The sequence below is a fragment of the Eumetopias jubatus genome, unplaced genomic scaffold (genome assembly GCF_037043125.1).
Source record: "Eumetopias jubatus isolate StellerSeaLion01/CBP00866 unplaced genomic scaffold, mEumJub1_p1.0 scaffold_12, whole genome shotgun sequence".
In the NCBI taxonomy this organism is placed as follows: Eukaryota; Metazoa; Chordata; class Mammalia; order Carnivora; family Otariidae; genus Eumetopias; species Eumetopias jubatus.
The window spans coordinates 105,289,343-105,313,237 of NW_028274818.1; the positions used below are offsets into that span (position 1 = coordinate 105,289,343).

Here is a 23,895-nt window from a genome sequence, read left to right on the forward strand (position 1 = left end):
TCTTGGATGATCTCGATCTTAATTTAAAATAGTTCTCAGTTCTTGAAAGATGCTAACACTCAAAGCTTGGCTAGATCTAGAAAAAGTATTTTAAAAATGGCCTGTAATGCTCCAACCAGAGAAAGTGACTCAGTGCCATGAACGAGACTTAGGAGTCCCTAGTTTCTCTTCAGTCAAAAAGAATGAAAGGTCAAGAGCCGCTTGGGAGCCTGGAAGACCATGAGCATGGCCAGGGTCCCTTGGTGGGGCCTCTGCCACCTGACTCTCCCAGGGTAGAGTCTCCTAGTGTGCGGGGAGCTGCAGAGCTGCCTGAGCCGGGCGTGTGTGTAAGTAAAGCCCCTAAGTTGATGCTCTTTGCCCAAATAACCAGTTTGGCTTTCTTCGGATCTCAGACTCTGGGAACTGATGACGAAAAGTTCCGACTCTGATATTGTACCTAACTCAAAGCCTCCAGCTTGGCTCTCGATGCCACTGGTGAAGGGTGGCGGCGTAGTGGTTCTCCTGGATGCCACAAACAGCAATGTGAGGGAAGGAAGCACGCTCTGAGCTGTGACTAGAGAAACCTGTGAAAGCCAGAAGAATTCGTTCTGCAGACTGTCCCCAGATGAGTGGTTTGGCTACATCTGTGACTTTCAAACTGTTCCTTCAAGATGCCCCACAGGGGAGGTGGCTGGGGAGAGGAGGACACTGTTCCCTCTGAAGTTGAGCTTTTTCTGCTTGTGCCATACCGGCCTTCCCCTTGATATTTGAAGGAAGGTAGCACTCATCTGAACCTCTGGACCTACTTCCAAGGTTCCTTAATGGCCATTCGTTCTGGGCTGTGGCCGAAAGATGAGTGGTTCTCATGGAATAGTCCTGGAACCAGGCACGGTCTTGGGTCTCGCCAGAAACCAAAGCATTTCATCCCCTTGTACCAAACTGGCCTCATTCTGAGGCACATTCAGGGGGTCTCGTGGACCGAGCCGGTCAGGCTGCAAACAGTGAGTGAGACAGCAGTGAAGTGGCAATGCGTTTGCGGAGTATTTCAGAAGTGGCCTCCCTTGCCAGAGACCTGTGCTTTCCTATTTCCAGCATCTCCATGTGTTAAGTGCCACCCATGGGGGTGACTTGTTTTCCTCATCAGAACTACTTACAGACTGTTGGCTGCAGAGCTTAGTGATCCAAAGCACGGACGCAGGAGTCCGATCTAGGCTGAAGTCCTGGTGCTGATGCCTGACAGCTGTGGGCACTCTGGGCTTCCGAGGGAAGTGACCTCTGAGATGGTTTCCCCATCTGTAAAATGGGGCTATCTCTACCTTATTATTTTTCTAAAAAAAAAAAAAAGATTCTATTTATTTTGGAGAGCGCACACCTGAGAGAGTGTGTGCAAGTTGGGGGGAGGGAGAGAATCCTAAGCAGACTCCCCACTGAGCACGAAGCCCAAAGTGGGGTTTGATATCATGACCTGAGCTGAAATCCAGAGTCAGATGCTTAACCGACTCAACCACCCAGGCGCCCCATCTCTACCTTACTATTAACGTTGCTTCATTTAATCCCAAGTGTGCAACATTCCTGGCATGTGATAAATGTGTTTTGCCCATTGCTCCCTGAACCGGGCCCTGAATACTACTCTACTCCAGATTTAGAAAATGCCATGAGCCTTATCTCTTGGAGATGTAGGGTATAGCTCCTCGCTCCAAACTAAATCTCCATTTCTAGCTGATAACTCTCTTGACCCTGGTTATTAGAGCAACTAGAAAACTCTTGAGCCAGTGTTTTAAAGGATGTCCTGGGGACAGCTGGCTGGCTTACTCAGTAGAGCATGTGACCCTTGATCTCAGGGTTGTGAGTTCAAGCCTGATGTTGGGTGCGGTGTGGAGCCTGCTTAAAATTAAAAAAAAAACAACTGTAAAGGGGTGTTCTGATTTACCTTTTGGTCCCCAAAAGCAACTCTTCTTCCTTATAGAGCAGATTTTGATGTTACCTAAAGGTAGATGAAAGTACAGGACATGGTTACTCTCTGTCCTGAGCTGCTTGTGCCTCTGCTCTGAGGCTCAGCCCATTGGCTCTGTCCAGCTGTGGGTGGCTGGTGGCACTTTGTTTAGGGACTTGTGCCCAGCCCGGTAGCTGCTGCTACCACCAGTGCCTTGGACACTATCCTTCTTTTGTTCTGACTCAAATTCCCTTCTTTTTCCTGGTCCCTTGCTGGTTCTTCGTTCTTTTGGGCCCTAGTAGGGAACATCACCAAGACTGAGTTCTTGTTCGGTCATCTCACAGAGTTCATCTCTCTTCTTAAGACCTCAGTCTTGGCTCTCTGCTTCTGGAATTCTCCTCCTTGTCTACACTGTCCCATCCAAATTGATGTGTCTAAATTAGTCTTTCCTCCCGAAATTAATCCCAGCTGTTCTACATTCAAGACTAGAGTCAATAGACTCTGGTCATCTTTATCCAGTTTTCTTTTCTCTGCAATGTAGTTTGGCTCCTCCCGTGTACTTGGAAACAGATGGATACTCATTGCACCCTTGTAAGAAATGTCATTCCCTGCTGCCTTGTAGAAAGTTAAAATGTGGCCTGATTTGAATAACCTCCTCTAATTAGGGACCAGCTCCCTTTGTGACCTATTACCTACCACCCTCATCCAACAAACACTTGAGTACCTACTTACTCTATGTCATGCATTGTGAAAGGGCTGAGGAATTGTACCTAAGACACACATGACCCCATTGTCATTGGGGCGAGGGGAAGGAAGATGCACGAACAAGAAGATTTTAGGTGGTGGTAAAAGCTCTGGGGAATATAAAAACCGACTGGGCTGATACTTCGATTCTTAAATGGAAATTCAAAGTGTTGCTGTTGGTGAAGCAGGCTGGGGCCAGCTCACACAGGGTGGGCATCGTGGAGAGTCTGAGTTTTCTTCTGAACTCAGCAGGCAGCCACTAGAGAGTTTTGAAGCAGAGAAAATTATCTTTAAGAGATCACGTGGCCTCTGTGTGGAGAACAGATTGGAATACAGCAATGGTAGAAGCCGGGAGAACAGGTGGAAGGCAGTTGCCGTAGAGTAGCTGGAAGATGATGGTGGCCTGGTCCGGGGTTGAGGCAATCAATCAAAGAATTAGAAGGAATGTATCAGGCTTGAGACCACTGTGACCCGAGGGCTGGTGGCCTGGGTGTGGGAGAAGAGGCCATCTTCCTGTCCTGGTTGGGCACCACCATCCTGCGCATACGCACTGTACAGAACTCCTAGGACACAGCCACGTGAGAGGGTTCTGGGCTTTCCTTCCAACCTACCCTAGCCATCAAAGGCCCAGTTCAAGCCAAACTGACTCCAAGAGGTATCCCTCCCTCCTGCAGCCCAGGGCTGGCCTCTGGCTCCCATGGTGCTCGCTGCCTGTTGAGCCAGTGTGGTAATGCCTATGGAAGCTGCTCTCCCATCCACTATGAGCCCTTCCAGGGCTTAGAGCAAGGATGGCGGTGACGTAAGAACCCACACACTGGGCACTGACACTCTCTTGACAACTGTCTTACCGGCAGGTGGTTTACTGCTTCCAGTCAATATGCCAACTTTAGATGCTCCTGAAGAGAGGCTGAGAAAATTTAAGTACCGAGGCAAAGATGCGTCTGTGAGTACCCAGCCACCACTTCACTCTATGGAGGAGCAGTGTAGTGAAAATCTCATGGTTGAAACGCATCAAAAATGGGGTGGAGCAGGGGTGGCTAGGTGGTGCAGTTGGTTTAACATCCAACTCTTGATTTCGGCTCAGGACGTGACCTCAGGATGGTGAGATTGAGCCCTGGTGGCTCCACACTGGGGGTGGGGCCTGTTTAAAATTCTCTCCCTACCCTTCCGCCCTTCCCCTGCTCACGTGCATGCACGCTCACGCACATGAGCGCTCCTTGTGTAAAAAAAAAAAAAATAGAGTGGAAGATCAGGATATGGGGATGACAAAGCAAATATAGCAAAATAGAGATCTAATCTAAAGAATAGATCATTTCCCCCAGGATTCTCGATGCTACTAAAGTCTATGAGTTTCTTCTGATCCCAGAAAAAAAAGGGTATATTTTGTTGTGTTTTTAATTTTAATCTCCCTCAGTCTGGCATCCAAGTAAGACTCCTGGGACTGGATCAAGGCTTGAATGGCCTGTAGACTGATCCCTAACAGTGGAAATGGTCAGGGTCATGTGAAGCTTGTCTTCATGGACTTCATAGTCCCCAGACCTGCCTGGATCCCCAAAGTTGGGAGGCCCAGGCCTGCTGTTCAGGGGCCAATCAGCACTGAGGAAGATGGGCTCAGACTCGGAGCAATGGGATGCTTTGCTCAGATGGCTCTGCAGCTGAGAGACTCCTGGCCTGCCAAGACTGTAGATAGGCTTCCTTCACTTTGGGAAGAAGGGTGACTTTTTTTGTGGATGTGGTATAGTAGGAGAAAGCAGAAGAAGTAAACCATGCTGAGACTATTTACTGTGTGATCTTAACTCTTCCAGCCTGTTGCATCTGTAAGAGTGAAATCTGACGCTTTGATGAGAGTTCTAAAAGCTACATGTGGTGAAAACCTGACTTCCCTGCTCTAAAGGGCTCCAATTCTTTCTTTTCCTCACTAGATGAGGCGGCAACAGCGGATGGCAGTCAGCCTGGAGCTCCGGAAGGCCAAGAAAGATGAGCAGGCCTTAAAGAGAAGAAATATCACCAATTTCTCCCCTGACCCAGCTTCTGGACAACTAACCAAAGGGGTACATTGGCAATGTGGCGTTCAGGACAGTTGGGTGTGTGAGAAACACGTCCTTAGCAAGTTTCTCTGGCTCGAAAATGTTTAATAGATTCAGAACTTGCAAGTTCTAATTGAGAGTCTTTGAGGAAAGGGGTGGAAAGATCATGGTTAGAGCTGAGCTGGTGGTTTCAGAAAGCTAAAGGGCATTCGGTTTGTGGCTGTGAGTTTGGGATCTGTGTCCTGCGCAGCGTGGGGTACGCAAGGTGCTGCTTCTAATGGAAATTCACTTGCCACCGCTTGGCAGAAACAGGAAATGAGGGGTTACGAATGTTCTCTCTCCGTTAGAAGCATCCAGTCACTCATCATACAAAGTCTTGCCTGGGACCTGAATGCTGTCCTTTATCTTCCATTCCCCATCCACCCCAACTTCCCTCAGTGCAAGCTCTGGGCTGATTTGCAGGCCAGCACTGTTTTTGCAAATCCTTTCTGGAATGACCTGATGAGGGAGTTTCTCTTCTTTGACTCCAATAGACTTGTATCTACGTGCCTTTTATGATCTGTCACCATCTGTGTCCCTCCTTAGCCATCCACATGCATCATTGCACCCTGCGGGGATTAGGACTCTTATGGGGCAGAGGTGAGTGCAATCTGGGCCAGTGGACCCGATGACCCAGTGGTGGTCCTCAAACAGAATGGCTGTACACATTCTCTAAGTTGCCTTATGTGGTTTATTTTGTTTTCTCAGTATGTTTTCAAGGTTTGTCCGGGTTATAACATGTGTTGGTACTTCATTCCTTTTATAGCTGATTAATACTTCATTGTATGGGGGCACCCGGGTGGTTCAGTCGGTTAAGTGACTGCCTTCGGCTCAGGTCATGATCCTGGAGTCCCAAGATCGAGTCCCGCATCGGGCTCCCTGCTCAGTGAGGAGTCTGCTTCTCCCTCTGACCCTTCCCCCTCTCGTGCTCTCTCTCTCTCATTCTCTCTCTCTCTTAAATAAATAAAATCTTAAAAAAATACTTCATTGTATGGATATACCACATTTTGTTTATCCATTCATTAGTTGGTGGACTTGTGTTTCCACTTTTTGACTATTATGAATAATGCTGCTTTGTGTCCAAGTATTTGTGTGGACATGTTTTCAATTCTCTTGAGCATACCTAGAAGTAGAATTGCTGGGTCCTATGATTAGTCCATTTAACTCTTTGAGGAACTGCTTGTGGTAAACTGAATAGTGCTCCTCCCCCCCAAATATCTCTATCTCGCAACCCCCAGAGCCTGTAAATGTTACCTTGTATGACAAAGGGGACTTTGTAGGTGTGATTAAGTTAAGGATCTTGAGATGGGGAGATTATTCTGGATTAGCTGGATGGGCCCGGTGCAATCACATCGGTCCTTATAATAAGGGTGAAGGACAAGTTAGAGCAGAAGGTGATAGGACCACAGAAGCAGAGATTAGCATGCTGTGCTTTGAAGATGGAGGGAGGGGATCATAAGCCAAGGAAGGCAGGGGGCCCCACTAGAAGGTGAACAAGGGAAGGAGACAGATTCTTCCCTCAGAGCCTCCAGGAGGAGCCAGCCCCGCCTTTAGTCCAGTGAAGCTGATGATGAATTTCTGACCTGCAGAACTGAGAGAATGTGTTGTCTGAAGCCACTAAATTTGTGGTGATTTTTACAGTAAAAATAGGAAGGAAATAGGTAGCCAAACTATTTCCCAAAGTAGCTGTACCATTGTACATTCTGACATTCTTGCCACACTTGTCTGTTTTCGGATTGTAGCTAGTGGGTACAAAGGGCCATATTGTTACAATTTTGACATGTTTTCCTAACGACTGATGATGATCATTTTTTGATGCGCGTATTGGCTATTTGTAGATCTTTTTGGAGAAATGTCTATTCAAACCCTTTGCTCATTTTTAAACTTGAGTAATTTGTCATTCTATCATTGAGTTGTAAGAGTTCTTTATTCTGTCTATTCTGGAGACTAGACCCTTACCAGATGTGATTTGCAGATATTTCTTCTTATTCTGTGGATTGTCTTCTTACTTTCTTGGTAGAATCCTTGGAGCACAGAAGTTTTAAATTTTGAAACTGCTCAATTTGTCTACTTTTGTCTTTGGTTGCTTGTGATTTAGATATCATATTTAAGAATCCATTGACTGCTCCAAGGTCACAAAGATTTATGTCTGTTTCCTTCTAAGAGTTTTATGGTTTTAGCTCTTTTGTCTAGACCTCTGATCCATTTTGAGTTAATTTTTGTAAATGGTGTGAGTAGGGGTCCAACTTCATTGTCCTGCATGTGGATACCTTGTTGTCCCAGCATCATAAGGCCATCCTCTCCCCTATCGAATGGCCTTAAAACCCTTGTCTAACATCAATTGAGCGTAAATGTGAGAGTTTATTTGCGGACTCTGGATTCTCTTTCATTGATCAATATGTGTATCGTATTCAGCACAACACAGACTTGATTGCTGTAGCTTTGTAGTAGGTTTTGCAATTGGGAAGTGTCTTCCAACTTAGTTTTTTTTTTTCCAAGATTATTTTGGCTATTTGGGATCTCTTGCATTTCCATATAAATTTTAGAACCAACTCGTCAATTTCTTCTATAAAGACAGCTCAGATTTTAATGGAGATTACACTGTATCTATAGATCAATTTATAAGAGTATTGCCATCTTGACAATGTTAAGTCTTCCAATTCATGATCATGGGTATTTTTTAAATTTATTAGATCCCCTCTAATTTTTTTTTATAGTTTCAGCATATAAGTCATGTACTTTTGTTAAATTTATTCCCAAGTATTTTATTCTTTTTTTAATGTTTTATTTATTTATTCATTAGAGTCAGAGAGAGAGAGCGAGAGAGCGAGGCAGAGGCAGAGAGAGAAGCAGGCTCCCCGCCAAGCAGAGAGCCCGATGCGGGGCTCGATCCCAGGATGCTGGGTTCATGACCTGAGCCGAAGGCAGACGCTTGACCATCTGAGCCACCTAAGCGCCCCCCAAGTATTTTATTCTTTTTGATGTCATTGAAAATAAAAATATTTTCTTAATTTCAGCTTTGGATTGTTTGTTGCTAGTATATAGAAATACAAGTGATTTTCATATGTTAATCCTGAAGCCTAGCTGAACCTCTCTTTGTGTGTGGGGGGGGATTCCTTAGGATCTCCCATATATAAGTTCTTGAATTTTGCAAATAGCAATAATTTTCTTTTTCCAATCTGGATGACTTTTTTTTTCTTCTTACCTAATTAGTCTGTCTAGAACTTCCAATACAATGTTGAATAAAAGCAACAAGAATGGACATCCTTGTCTTGTTCCTGACCTTAGGGGGAAAACTTTCCATCTTTTACCATTAAGTATGGTGCTAGCTGTCTGGGGTTTTATTAGATGGCTTTATCAGGTTGAGGAAGTTGGCTTTTATTTCCAGATTGCTGAATGTTTATTATCATGGGAGTGTGCCTGAATTTTGTTAAATGCTTATCCTACATTTTCTGAGATGATTGTGTGCTTTTCCCCCTATATCCTATTAATATGACCTGCTATACTGATGTTCATATGTTGAACTGCCCTTGCCTTCCTGGATTAAATCCCGGTTGGACATGATGTATAATCCTGTTCATATGTTGATGCATTTTGTTTCCTAGACTTCTTCCTGAGATTAGCTGTTTTTCCTGAACAATTTCTTTATGGCTCAAAGAAAAGTTGCTACAAGCCTTTGGTCAGTTTCTAGAGTTTGGAAGGTTGATCTACTTGTGTTGGTTTTCTTGTTTTTATGGAGGAGAGCATTTTTGGAGGTCCTTACTCTGCCATTTTTTCTGGTCATCACTAACATGTTCTTACTGCAGGGGATGAAAAGGTGGTGGGGATCCAAGTGATGATAGGAATTACCCCTTCCCCAGAGCATGGGGAGGTGTCTCACAGATTCATGAGACCTATAAGACCACCAAGTATTCTTCTCTCCCCTAAGGTAGACCAATGTGCAGATTGGGACATATTGTCCAAGCCAGCCTGTTCTAATCAGATAGATGGCTGGACTAGATGACCTTCATGGTTCCTGTGGGCAGAGACTCTGACCTAAATGTGTGTCTCCTTGCAGGTCAGCCTCACCCTGCAAGAAATAATCAATGGTGTGAATGCCTCAGATCCAGACCTATGTTTCCAGGCCACCCAGGAAGCCAGGTACTGCCAGAGAGACTTCTGCAGTTTATAGGTTCCTAGCTAGAAATGAGCTCCAGTGGCCTATTTGGTTTTGTGGCAGTGGCAAAATGCCCACACAATATAAGAAGAGGCAAGTCCATTCGAAAGCGAGACTAAACTGTTCCTCTATACCATCCTTGAGGACAACTTAAGATATGCAAGTGTTGTCAGAGATGAATTGCTTAATTTAAATTGGCCTCTATAGGAATCTCAACTCATAGATAATACCTAAAGGGAAAAATGTTGCTTTGTCACTGCACAGTGCTATAGGCTGGATTTTAGGATCTTAAGTAGCTCTGGCCCAGATGTTAGTCTCATCTGATAGCTGGGAATGCCAAGAACATTTATAAAGAAGGTTCTTAATACCAGCCTCACATGACTTATGTGTGTGTGCGTGTGTATGTGTATATCTATAATTTTTTCCCCTTTTTCATTGCAAAGGAAAATGCTGTCCCAGGAAAGGAACCCTCCTCTAAAACTGATTGTTGAAGCAGGGCTCATTCCCAGGCTGGTGGAGTTCCTGAAGTTGTCACCTCAGCCCTGCTTGCAGTTCGAGGCAGCCTGGGCTCTGACCAACATTGCTTCCGGGACTTCAGAGCAGACTCAAGCGGTTGTGGAAGGTGGGGCCATCCCACCCTTGGTTGAGCTCCTGTCTTCCCCCCACATGACTGTGTGTGAACAGGCAGTGTGGGCTCTTGGTAATATAGCAGGTGAGACTCTCCCCTGGGGTGGGGTGGGGGAGGAAACCAGTGGGTCAGGTGTCTGGCATGCTATGCGAGTTCTTTGGGTAGATAAAGATTCAGTATTCTCAGTATAAATATCTAGAAACGTTGGAAAAAGTATGCCAGGCTTTTCCAAAATCCAGAGTCAATTTCGGAGGCCAACAATTAAAGTGGCGACCAGATGATGCAGTGTGTACCGAAGCTGCAGGCTGCCTGGTGACATCTGTCAATACCGGGATCCTATAGCCTCAGGTCTTAATGGCTTCAGGAACAAAAGACAAGTCTTTGACTCGTGCAGGATTTAGGACAGACCCTTGCGTCACCCAGGAGCCTGACAGAATTCTACCTCCAGTGAAAGTTGCCAAGGGAACATACCAGAAAAGTGTGTGCTCAGTGTGGGGTAAAGTTCTCGCCTGTAAACGCAGTCCCAAAATGGCCTTGTGAATTTGGGGCTTGATGCTGTATTCCCTGCATGGTCCAGGAAAGCATAAAATGAGGAGTTAATGCTGCAGGGTTGGAAGCTCCAGGATTCCTGGCTGAATATAAATACGATGCTCTTGGGGAGATATGAACTCAATTGGGCCCCTCAGGATTTTGACAAATTAAAATCAGCCAAATATTAGCAGTTTCAAGTTCAGAGAATCAACAACCCATCATGACTGAGTCAGCAGAAACAAACAGTATGATTAGACCTCCAAGGACTTCAGATACTGGGATTAGCAAACACAGAATATAAAATAAGTCTGCTTGTTAAATGCTTGCAGAAAGGATTTAACATGTATAACATGTATAATGAGTGCGGAGACTTTGTCTCTCATTTTGCTTGGTTCAGTAAGGAACAGGCAAAATTGGGTAGTGTAAAGTAACCTATGCCTTGCCTTCATGGTTGAAGAATTATAAACGTAGACTTCTAAGGTCTCAAACTGGTATTCTTGCCTGAGAAGCAGATAGCAGGTGGCTAGCATTGACCCATCTCCCAGGCTAGATTCTGAGTTGCGTTGGGAAGTTTCCAGCTCATGCCAGAGTCTCCTGGAAAGACCATTTGGCCTGCAATAGCCAAATTCATCTTCCTGAGAACTGTGTTGTGCAGTGCCACCAGCATTTAGAGTGTTGAGGGCACTTCCCGGGCCCATTGGCTGGCTCCTTTAGGTGTCCACAGACTGCTTATAATGGTCGCTGCTATGTGGTGTCTGCTTTTCACGTTTGACCCATCTACCCAACTGACATGATGGAGACCCAGGATCTAGTTCATGGCTACCCTATGTACTTGTCCAGCCCAGGAATGTGTTTTGGCTTCTCACCCCTTGCACAGGGTTTTAAAAAATTAGTCACTTAGTCCAGGATTCTCTTTGCTCCCTGTTAGAATCTCACATTCTTTTTTTTTTTTTAATTTTTAAAGGCTTTATTTGAGATAAAGAGAGCGAGCGAGAGAGCATGAGTGGGGTGAAGGGCAGAGGGAGAAGCAGACTCCCTGCTGATCTGGGAGCCCGATGCGGGGGCTCCATCCCTGGACTCTGGGATCATGACCTGAGCTGAAGGCAGACACTTAACTGACTGAGCCACCCAGATGTCCCCCGAATGTCACATTCTTATCTATTTGTAGGTGATGGCCCAGAATTCAGAGACCTCGTTATCTCGAGCAATGCCATTCCACATCTGCTGGCCCTCGTTTCATCAACCATACCAGTAAGTATTTTTAAAGTAGAAGAACTAGCCAGGTAACAAGTTTCTGAAATTGGGGGAGTACTTTCAAGTCAATGCTAGGTCATACGGTTGCTGCCTTGCCCCTTCGGACAGCAATTATAAGCAAGGCCTAGGACTGAATATCACATTGGGCAGAGATGGATCCTCATTTGGCCCCAAGGGCCACTAGTGCTAATTTTTCTTCAGGGGGCATTGGAAGAGGTCCATTAAAGTTTTTCTAAGCTTACAATCCTGCAAAAGTAGATGGGGGCGCAGGCAGTTAATGGGTGACGAGTTTTGTTCCTAGGTACCGGGTCTAGGTTCAAAGCTTAAAGTCAAAGTTGATTGATGTAGCAACAACAGGGAAGTGTTGGGAAAATGTTCGTTCTAGATTTGCCCCAAACAAAAATGAAGGGAAGGTAGCTTCAAAAAGCCCAGGGAATACCCATCCCTCAAGGTGGGAGAAAACCTGACATGGTGGGACCAGTAAGAGGCTGCCATGATTAAGGAGTTTGCAAGGAGAGAGCAGAGCGAGATGACAAGGAGGATGAAGGACTTAGACATCCACCTGCTGGCAGAGGCAAGCAGGAAGTGAAGTGATCTGATCTTTTGGGAAGACCCTTCTGGCTGCTTGTAAAGTGAGAGTGGAGGGAGCTGGGATGCTGCCACGCTGGACACGGGGGAGTGGAAGAAGTAAGAATGCCCTTGGTTTCAGGTTAGGTTGTTTAGATGACTGTCCTCCTAGAGAAATGGGGAAGATAGAGGGAAGAAGGAAGCTGAGCGTTAGTTATACGTGTTAAGTTGAAGCGAGTAAGAGGCACCATTGCAGCAAGATCAGGTGGATGGATAGTGCAGTCCAAATGATTGTGCGTGCATCCGTCATCCAGCTAGGCAGGATCAACTAGAGCAGGGGCCAGCTGCTTGCTTTTGTAAATAAAGTTTTATTGGAGCACAGCCATCACCATTTCTTTATACCCATGCTGTCTGTGGCTTTTGTAATGTTACAAGGGCAGAGAGGACTAGTTGCAACAGAGACCCTATGGCCCATAAAGTTGGACGTGTTTATTCTCTGGCCTTCTGCAGAAAATGTTTGCCAACCCCTGACCTAGAGTAGAGCCTGGGACCAAGTCTCGAGGGCTCTGACGGTCAGAAGTCAGGCAGAGTCTGCCCAAAAGACTGAGAAGAAACAGCCCGTTTGGCAAGAGACATGCAGGTGTGGTGTCATAGGTGCCAAGAAGAGCTTTTCCAAGGGGGGTACGAAAGACTGCCAAGAGGGGCAGTAACTTTAGGACTGAAAAAGCAGCTGTTGGATTTGGTGGCTTGGAAGAAGCCAATTTCATCACTCAACGCAAAGAAGTAGGGGCAGAAATCAGACCAGAAGGAGTGGAAGAACAAATGGGAAGCTGCCAGGTAGACCGTGAATAGAGATGCATCCTTGAGGGTGGACTCTGGAAAAATAGAGGCAGGATGATGGCTAGAGAGGTGGAGGGTCCCAGAGTGTGGGAGGGATCAGGGGGGAGAGGTGATCTTGGGAAGGGAATCTTCAAAGGCAAAAATGGGATCCAGATGTGGGGTAGGAGGCCTGACCCTCCCACAAAGATCAGGAATGTGGTTACCACGTGTCGGTAGGGTGACTGGCTGATGGGCAGACCAAGTAACTCCTGCTTCATGTTTGTTTTGTCAATGAAAAATGAAATTGGTCATCAGCTGAGTCAAGGGGGGGGGCGGATTTTGGAAGAATACAAGGAAACCTCCACCTAACATTTGGTCTCCCTAGTATGCGTCACTGTCGAGAACAGATTCTGCACGAAGCTCAAATGCTTTGCTTCATGCTGGTTAATAATGTTGATCAGGGATGGCAAAGACCAGGCCATTGGCATTTTTCCTCCTTTGCACCCAATGCTGGAAGCACTCTCCTTGTTACAGATCACATTTATGCGGAACATCACGTGGACCTTGTCCAACTTGTGCCGGAACAAGAACCCTTACCCTTCTGTGAAAGCTGTGAAGCAGATATTGCCTGTCCTGTCCCACCTCCTGCAGCACCAAGACAGCGAGGTTCTCTCGGACACCTGCTGGGCCCTGTCCTACCTCACTGATGGCTCCAACGAGCGCATCAGCCAAGTGGTCAACATGGGGGTCCTGCCCAGGCTGGTCCAGCTCATGACCAGCTCAGAGCTCAATGTCTTGGTAAATGTCCCTGGTCCTGTCTGTCTCTGTCTGGGCCTTCAGGTGAGAATGTGTGAGTCATACTCCCTTGAACAAGACCTCTCCCAACTCTGGTCTTCCACAGTTGGGTCTCATACTTTATCTAGAACAAAGCTTGTCATCTACATTTCCCTGGTCTCTGCTACTCTCTAGCTTAAGACTTGAATTTATTTTGATCTGAAGTCCTAGTAGATGTTAAATAACTCACTTGTCTTAATCTGATAACTAGAAAATCTAGACAAGCACCAAATTAAAATAATCCCTCCACCCAGTAAACTATTCTTTTGTGGCCTCTCCTTCTGGGGGTCTGTGCATGTGGATGTTAACAAGTTGGCTAACACAGTGTGTGTGCGTGTGCACGTGTGTGTGCGCGCACATGTGTGTACAAACATAAAGTTTGTAACATTTGAATTTCTTAACTCAGGTATAAAAAAAAATTCCCTCTTATCCTCTCCACAGTTTGTTATTAGACTACTTCAGTGTAGGTAAAGTGGAAAAAAAAAAAAAAAAACTAACATCAAATACTTTGCTATGATATGAAACTTGTCCCTTACATAATATGCTTCTTGAAGATATGCCTTGAAACGTGGGTGGCCCTTTTGATCTTTGTGGCTAGGGTTGTATATTTATGCAGCCTTAGTGATCCTCTATGCCTAGATTAGCATAGTATTCCTCAGACGTCAAGGTTAGTTTGGGGATGGTATTGGGGAGAGGGAGGGTACAAGGAGACTATAAGAAGCTGCTTGTCCTGAGGGGTCTAGGGCCCATTTGGAGTCATCCTGCCAAGGCTGTGATGGGCCTACAGCACTACTTCACCTCTCACTTGAGTAGCAAATACCCAGCATAAAAGGCTAGGAAAACTCTAGAACTGTTGATGGTCTGTGTGGGGGCAGTCACTGCGGTGCAGAGAAACAAAAATAAATGCACAGTCAGCCCTCAGAGGATGGTTGTCTTGAGCCCGATCGCAGATCCATCCTGCGGACCTTCAGAGTTGAGAGGGAGTTTGTGAATACAGCAACAACAACAAAAAATGCCGTTGGGATCTCATTAGCTCCAATTAAATATACAACAGAAACTTGACACTGGTGCTAAATACAAATTCGGTAGAAGTTATTACATTATAAACCCTGTAATCAATTTGCCGATTTTCCCAGCGTAAGGATACAAAAAGGGCAGCATTATTTCTTAATAAAGGCATCCCTGGACCTCTCTCTTACGTGAGCCGGAACTATTGAGAGGCTAGCAAGTACCTTTAAACTAGGCAAATGGCCATGGATGTGCTGAATTAATAGGGATCATGGATTTAATCGTTATTCACGGGTTTCCCCGAGCGCCATCAACATTGCGTGACAAATATGGGGGAATGCGCAGAGCTTGGTGTGATGGTCCCCTTCTGTTACCATAAGTTTGCAATGCTTGGTTACACGTGTAGCCTTGCTCTTCCAGACCCCCTCCCTCCGCACCGTGGGGAACATCGTCACGGGAACGGATCACCAGACCCAGGTGGCCATCGACGCGGGCATGCTGAACGTGCTGCCCCAGCTCCTGATGCACCCCAAGTCCTCCATCCAGAAGGAGGCAGCTTGGGCCTTGAGCAACGTGGCTGCAGGGCCTCACCAGCACATCCAGCGGCTAATAGCTTGCGGCATGCTACCTCCTTTGGTGGCTTTGCTGAAAAACGTAAGTGGTGCGCTCCGTGTCCGTGATGAGGCTATTTTCCGATTGGCCCTGTGTTGAACTCCTTCAGTAATTCGGAGACAGGCTAAGAAGCAAATTAACTGAGATCACAACAGAGCTGTGAAGCCGTGGTTTCCTAACTTTCCCTGGAAAAAAGAAGAGGCATCCCATTTGGGACAACCCATTAAAGATCTAGGAGACTTAACAGGCATTGTTCAATGAAAAGGTGATCCCCCACAGCTCCAATATTCAGAAAAAATCTTGAGCTGGTAAATACTGGCTTATCTTTAGTGTTAAAAGAACGTGCCATCCCCTCTACTTGCCAAAAGCGGGGTTGGGGGGGTTGGTTTTGTTTTAGGAGGAAAAACATATGAGGTTCTGGTGATATACGCTGAAGAAAGTGGCCTTTTCAGTGTAAAAATCACATCAATTAGAGTGGTGATATACACTGAAAATCCAGATATAAAAGTGGAAATACAATGAAGCTTCCTTCTTCCTCCTGATTCCCACTTCCCTTGCCTGGGACAACTACTATCGGTCAGCGTTTCTTTTTGTCACCTTTGACTGGATGAGCTCTGTTTAAATCATTTACATGTGACACTGGCTCAGTCCCCTGAGGTCACTTCTGTGTGCTCAGCTTTGTAGCTAGGGAGCTTCTTGTCCATCGTTTTCCTGCGACAGAAAGACCAGAAATGTTGACCTAGGTCACTGTAACCTAAAATTCCAAGCATAATGCCTATTTCCCCCATAACCTGACCTAAGGAAATGAGTCTACTTCAAACTTAAAACCTCCCTCTAAGGCCCCACGGAAGTCTGCCTGCCTACTTCTGGGCTTCTCAAAGATGCTGTCTTCTGCTCAGGAACTAGAGGCAGGATGCCGAGGTGTTCTATGTACATTGCACAGACCATCCTGGCTGTCCCTAGCCTACCTAGAAATTGAACAAAGTTAGCATCACTGTACTTAAGTTCCTCAGGATCTATAAAGAATGTAAACGTTCTCTTTCTGCAGGGAGAATTTAAAGTCCAGAAAGAGGCTGTTTGGACCGTGGCTAACTTCACAACTGGAGGCACCATAGACCAGTTGATCCAGCTTGTCCACGCTGGCATCCTGGAGCCACTGGTGAATCTGCTTACCATCCAAGACACCAAAATTGTTATCATCATCCTTGATGTTATCTCTTTTATCCTCCAGGTGAGCTATTCTAAGCAGGTTGGTTTGTAAAGAGCAGTCTCCAAATTTGAGGCATTTAATTTGGTTCTTAAAACTCACATGTGGATTCTCTTTCCACTCCTTCCCCCCTCCTCCTGGTATCCTATGGGTAACAAAAACAAGAGGACTTTCAAAGAAGGTCCCTCTTCATTTTTCAGATGAGTGACCGTGTGCCCAGCATTGTTTCAGATGCTCAGGATACAACAGAACAACGTCCTTGCTCTGATTGAGCTTATGTATTAACGGAGAGGGAAATAGACACAACAGCTGAGAGTTTATCTGCTAAAAGGACCGTCACTGATGGCTCAGAGCGGGGAGAGCATGGTGATCCCTTGTATGTAGTCGTCAGGAGAAACTTGTCTCAGGAAGAACATTTATGCAAAGCCCTGAGAGGAGTGAAGTGAGCGAGTCTTGTGGATATCTGGGGAAGAGCACTCGAGGATGAGTGGGAGCAAATGGACAGAAGGTGGTAGTCAGGCTCCGAGCATCCAGATCACATGAGGTGTGGGAGAACTTCAGCTTACTCTGAGTGAGATGGAGAAACCAGTCAAAGGTTCGAAGCAGGGGAAAGAGTCCATGAACCACATGGCCGGCTCTTTTAGAAGGCTAAAACATAGGATACGCTCGAAAGAGCAGCAGTAGGAATAGATCTTCACACTGACTCCAGAGACTTGAATTAGAGATCTAGAAAAGCCTTATTTCTGGAAGAAAGCCAGTGTTCATAAACCATTGGTGTCAGTTCTATATTGCTGCATAATTGATTACTCCCTAGTGGTCTAGAACAAACAGTTATTATGTCACCTAGTTTCTGGGGTTAGGAATCTGGGGGCAGCTTAGCTGGATGGTTCTGGCTCAGGGTTTCTTAGGAGGTTCGAGGTGTCAACTGGGGCTGGTCTCATCTGAAGGCTTGATGGAGGCTGGAGGGTCAGCTTCCACGATGGCTCACTCACATGCCTGGAAAGTTATTCTCACTACCTGGACCTCTTCATAGGACCATATGTGTGTCTTCACATCATGGCAACCGGCTTCCTCTGGAACAAATGATCTAGGAAAGCAAGATGGGAGCCCCAATGGCTTTTATAATCTAGCCGTGGAAGTCATTTCAACAACATTCAATTGGTTACACAGATCAACCCCACTCAACATGGGAGGAAACTATACAAGGGTGTCGAACACCAGGACGTAGGGATCATCTGAGGCCATCTTGAGGGCTGGCTATATTCATCTGGTTCAGGTCCTTTTATATGCAACTAAGCTGTTTGAAAAATTTCAAAGTAACATGAGGGGACTCCTTTTAAAAGCTCACTTTAAGCATCCTTTTCATGTAACTGTCTTGGAAAGAACTGACCTGAGTCAGGAACAGAACTGAAAGAGCACCCAATTAGACCCTATGATTGAGCAAATCACACAGATGAAGAACAGAGACTTGGCCGCCCATAGACAAGGTTGCATAAAACGACGTAACACGTTTGTGAAAGCGCACTTGTGGGCTTTAGAAATTTAACTTCATCTGTTTCATTTGAACTAAACATTTGGGATTTTTTTTTTTTCCCCTTGGGGGGAGTCTGGGAAAACCGCATCTGATAGACCAGAGAGAGGCACTTTAATAGCAGGTTAGGAGGATGAGGCAGGAGAGAGCCTCAGATGGGCGGCAGAGTGTAGCCGAAATTCTCTGAAGTGACTTTGGGGCCGTTTGCTGTGGTGTCGACATCCAGAATCCTTCTCCAGAGCTCTGACTGCCCTTGGTCATCCCACACTCTCCAGCATTCTGTCTGAGGCTAACCTAGCCCATTGGTCCTGCCTCGGCTTCTTTACTCAAAGCCAAAAACCTCATTTTGGACTTGCGGATAGGACTAGGGTGTGGCAGGGTTTAGACACACAGTGCACCCTCTGATCAGGTAGACAGTGTGGCCTAAATCATGCTTAATTTGAACCACAGGGGGTTTTCTTATTACTGCTCACAAAATAGAGAGCAGAGCCCTTCAGGAGTTGACACCAAAGCCTTTTCTTTATTTCTCTTCACTTCCTCCAAATAGACTGTTTAGCTGAATTACTCCCTCTTCTCCTAATATGCAACACGTATTCCTTCACATCTTTGTCCTTGCCCCTTCTTGGTTTGGGAACGCCATGATGATCCTATGGTTGACCCTGGCACAGCATTGTTCATCAAGAACATGTGCTACTTTCCAAGCCTTTTATGCACATCTTCTATAACGTAAACCACTGATCATCTACTATATTCTGCTTTCTGTACTACAACAATTATTTACCTGTCTGCCCCAAGAACGTGAGTTACAAAAAGGCCTTTTCTAAATCACATCTTGATCTCTAGTTTTGTAGGCCTTGCCCACGGTATATGTACAAGTGTTTGAGTGAAGGAATAGCCCTAGATGATAAATCCAATGATCCGCATTGGATTAAATCCACTCATGTTACTTGTTTCCAGGGACCTGGTTATTTGCCGTGGTGTTACTAAGGGTCCCCTTAGTCTTACCTCTTAAAGCTTTTCCTTAAGAGGTGAGGGCAGGGCCGGAACACCTGCATTTAAATAGCATTACTTGAACATTCTTTCAAACTGTATTTTAAACAATTTCCATTAATTATAAGGGAGATACCTATTAGACAATAACAGCAATGTATTTATGGAGGGCAGCATACTTGGCAAAAATTGTATTTTGTGCAAATGATATAAACCTAAATATATGTACTATAATTATCTAAAAGGGGAGGAAGATCCTGAAATCTTTTTTTTTTTTTTTTTTAAGAGGAGAGAGATAAGAGGGGGTGGGGAGAGGGAGAGAAAGATTCTCACCCAGCACGGAGCCCAACATGGGGCTCAATCTCACAACCCTGAGATCATGACCTGAGCTGAAATCCAGAGTTGGACGTTTAACTGACTGAGCCACCCAGGTGTCCCTGATCCTGCAGTCTTAATGAGGGAAGAACTGTGGCTGCCAGTCTGGAACAGGAGCCTTTGGTCTGACTCCACCGGGGTGCAGCTCCACCTCCGAAGGGCTTTTGCCCAGAGTCTTGCTTTTCCTTATATGCCCACAGGCAGCGGAGAAGCTTTCAGAGAAGGAAAACCTGTGTCTTCTGATAGAGGAAATGGGTGGCATTGATAAAATTGAGGCTTTGCAACTCCACGAGAACCCTCAGGTTGCCCTGACTGCTTTGAACATTATCGAGAACCATTTTTCTGAGGTAAGTGACTTCAGAGTGGAAAGGAGTGCCCACACCTCCTGGCGCGCCGCCTTAGCCGGTGATCACTGGGCAGGTGCCCATGCTCCTCCTGTGAGCTGGGCTTCTCTCTGTGACTTAGCTCTGAGTTTCTCTCCCATCCATGCTGACTGGGCCGCCTTTGAGTGGCAGCTTCCTGGCTCCTGGAGACCATTTTAGTCCCAAAAAAGCTTGTCCTGCTGCCTCTGGTTTAGAATTTTTTTGTTTTTCGTTTTTGTTTTTGTTTTTGTTTTTTTTGCTCCTCACCCCTTACTTCTTTTGATGGGGTTGGACAGATGGACGGGATATGATGCTGAAGTGATCATTTATTTTTATTTATTTATTTGTTTATTTATTTTACTGAGAAACACAACTAAGGCAGGCTCGGCTTTTGACAAACATTTTGATACTTAACACATTTTGTCTCTTCCCAGAAGATGGGGTTTGGAATAAACTGTAAACAGGGCTTTTAACTTCTCTGTGGGAGCAGGGAATAATGATCAGACAGCACTAGACACTTCTTTAAACCCTGAGATCATGACCTGAGCTGAAATCCAGAGTTGGACGTTTAACTGACTGAGCCACCCAGGTGTCTTTTTTTTTTTTTTTTTATTATAATATGTAACATAAAATGTGTATTATAATGTGTAACATAAAAGTTTACCGTTTTAACCACTTTTGAGTGTACAGTTCAGGGTCCTCAAGTGCCTTCACATTGCTATGTAGCCATCACCAGCATCCTCTCTAGAACTTTCCCATCTTTGCAAAATGCACCTCTGTCCCCATTAAACATTAACTCCCCATCCTTCTTCCCTACACCCCCCCAACCCCTGGCAACCACCATTTAACTTTTCATCTCTGTGAATTTGACTATTCTAAGTGTAGACTCCTACAGTATTTGTTCTTTTATGACTGGTTCGTTTTACTCAGCATAAGGCCCACAAGGTTCATCCGTGTTGCAGCAGGTGCCAGAATTTCCTTTATATTTTAGGTTGAGTAATATTCCGCTGTGTGGCTAGATGACATTTTGTTTATCCATTCGTCATAGATATTCACTTGGACTGTTCTTTTGACTCTCGTGAATCGTGTTGCTATGAAAATGGAAGTACAAATATCTGAATTCCTGCTTTCAGTTCTTCTGAGTGTATATACAGAAGTAGAGTTGTTGGGTCTTAGGGTAGTTCTATTTTTAATTTTTGAGGAACCACCATACTGTTATCCATAGTGAATGCACCATTTTACATTTTCACCAGCAATGCATGAGGGTTCCCATTTTTCCAACACCCTTGCCAATACTTCTTGTCGGTTTTTTTGATCATAGCCATCCTAATGGGTGTGAAGTGGTATCTCGTTGTGGTTTTGTGTTGCATTTGCATTAGATATTCTTCAGAGGAAGAAGGTGAGCTCAAAGTTCTTAAGTGGCCAGGAGGCTAGGGGTTTATAGAGTGAATGACACCACGTGAGGCATCAAACTTGAATCAGCAAAATCCAGAGCCATACAGTAAATATGACCAGGTTCGTGGTGTGTTGCTACCTGACGGTAGGTAGCCAATACTGGCTTGGGACCAAGAGGATGCTCTCGAAGCAGAGAGGACCCAGAACAGCAATCGGCATCTTCTGGGTTAAGACTCCTACGAACACCTTGTAATTTAGGAAACCCATCTCTTAAAGGAGGTTTAGATCTCTAGGACTCATCCAAGGGCTCCGGGCTAAAGACTTCTGATTTGGAAGTAACAGCTACATATGCTGTGTCCTTACTCACCATAAGGGCACTGTTCTGTGCATCAAAACTGCACTTAAAAATAAGCCAGACATAAGAACACAAATAGTGTGCACTTTCACTTACATCAGGGACCTAGAAGAGTCAAACTCAGACACGCAGTAGAATGGTGAGGGCCAGGAGCTGGGGGAGAGAAGGAAATAGGGAGCTAGTGTTTAATAGGTACAGAGCTTCATTTTGAAATGACAAAGTTCTGCAGATGGATGGTAGTAGTTGCACAGAAATGTGAACATAATGCCTCTGAGCAAATGGTTAAAAATGGAAAATTTTATGGTATGTATGTTTTACCACACACACAAACTGCATTTAAGATCCAGCCTGAGCAATGTTTCCATGCTCCTCTCCTCTGAGAGAGACTTGAGGCCAATTTTAGAGCAAATTGCTAAACCACAGAAGATGTTAAGGAGTCAACTGTGCAGCAATAATATGTTGAGAGCCTACAGGTATAATACTGTCTCTTCTTCCCTGAAGGGAGAAGAAAGTGGCACAGTATTACCAGCCCTGGACCAAGATCATGAATTCTTAAACCACTTAACAAAACAATACCAAGACCCCACGAGTCCTAAACCAAGGAGCAAACCCTAATGGGTAACTGCTTTAAGAACCTTCTATGTCTTGGCATGGCACAGGTGTAAAGCTTTTTAAACTAAATGTTAATAAAATTGTCGACACCTTCACCTCCATCTATCAAAAATGCTGTTTTAAACTGCTTATGTCTTAAAGTCATGTGGAAGTCATCTCCTAAGAATGTGTGGTTCAGCGGTTACCTTTAAGGATCTTGAAGACCCTGAGAACAGAGTAGAACGGTCTATAGCTATCTAGACAAATTTTGACTTGTAGACTTGGTTTAACCAGCAATTCTTATATTTCTTTCCCCTTTCCTTTTCATTGTCATGAAATGCCCGTTAATACAGAACATTCTTCAGGGAAAGCCGTGTGGACAATAGTTAAAAGGAGAGTGAGAGTAGGTTGGGAAGGACCTAGGAATGCGATACTAGGCAGTGTTGTGATGGATGTGGGATACACTTTAAGGAGGCTTGGACTTGATTTGTATTATCTGAGTGTAGAGGTGGATCAAGTTCTACTGTGGCTCTAAAGCATCACACCAAAATGTCATGCCCAAAGCAGGTCTTTGCTGGTCCTTGACAAGTGAGGAGGAAAGCTGTGTGGGAGTCTATCTAAAATACTGCTGGAAGACCACTCATGTTCTCCCAAACATCTCATCGAGTGGTGAGAACAAATCTGCGATTTAGTGGACATTAGATATTCCAGTAAGCATCCTCATCAACTTCTGGAGTAACCATGCTCGCTGCTGAGAGCTGTGTTGGTGGGATGGGATCCTCAGTGTTTTGCTCTCCTACATGGAAATCCTTTTCAACTCCCTCTTTCGTTCATCAACTCGGGACATCCTAGCTTGGTACATCTCTGACCAAGCAGAATCCCACTTGACAAGGACTTTGCATCTTAGACCCAGGGATTGAGTGCAGAAGAAACAAATAATTGGCAAGTGTTCATTTACTCCAGCAGCAGGACCTTACACCCAGTGGAGTAGACCTTCTCAGTGGTTACCTGCCTTTGCTTCTCCAAGGCTTCCCTTTGGTCCTGTCTGCTCCCCCATACTCCTTTTTTTTAAAAAAAATATTTTATTTATCCATTTACTTATTAGAGAATGCAAGCATGAGTGCAGCAGGAGGAGCAGAGGAAGAGGGACAAGCAGACTCTGCTGAGTGCAGAGCCTGATGTGTAGGGCTCAACCCCATGACCCTGAGATCACAACGCGAATGAAAATCCAAAGCTGGTCACTCAACTGACTGAGCCACCCAGGTGCCCCTGCTCTCCCATACTCTTACAACAGATTTTTTAAGTAGCCAGAATTAGTTTCTGTTGCTTGCAACTGAAGAATCTTAACTGACACACATGGGGTGAAAAACTAAACTGTAACTAGTTATTTAAATCCAAAAGATCTATTAAATCCCATTTTGTCAAGATAGACACTGTATCAAGTTTGAACCTTAAGTTAAAAACACAAGTAACATAACAAATCGTATATATTGCTATATGGTATATATAATAGTTATTATATATTCTATATAAATATTTTTTTTAAATTAAAAACAAAACTAAGAATGGAAAAGAAATCCCACCACTTCAACACAACTATTCTGGATTGATTATTTTTAAGTAATCTCAATGCCCAATGTGGAGTTGGAACTCATGACCCTGAGATCAAGAGTCACATGTCCTACAGACTGAGCCAGCAGGGTGTTCCCATCAACACAGCTGTTTTTATGTTTGTGTTTACTTTCCAGTTTGAGTCCACATATACCTTTTTTTTCTTTTATCTTTTTCAACATTTTAAAATGCCCCCTTTCCCCCCCATCAGAAGACTGAAGTTGAGGGGAAGGCAGAAGGTAAGGTGGTTTACAAAAATACCTTAAAAAAGGTTTTTAATGAAAAAAGTTTGAAACCCTGTAGAGGTTAGTCATTGCCCAAATGGTCTGACCTTGTTGGCTCAAAAT

The 23,895-nt window shown here is 44.9% G+C and overlaps 1 protein-coding gene across 1 annotated transcript; it reads left to right on the plus strand.

Moving 5' to 3' along the window:
• Positions 1-3,515: 3,515 nt before the first annotated feature.
• KPNA7 (karyopherin subunit alpha 7) lies at positions 3,516-21,961 on the plus strand. The gene is made up of 10 exons (XM_028088559.2): positions 3,516-3,599; positions 4,579-4,707; positions 8,780-8,862; positions 9,322-9,590; positions 11,206-11,288; positions 13,212-13,475; positions 14,940-15,173; positions 16,180-16,362; positions 19,435-19,581; positions 21,848-21,961. Exons 1-10 carry the CDS (start codon positions 3,534-3,536, stop codon positions 21,959-21,961), a joined length of 1,572 nt encoding a protein of 523 aa, XP_027944360.2. The 5' UTR covers positions 3,516-3,533.
• Positions 21,962-23,895: the final 1,934 nt, after the last annotated feature.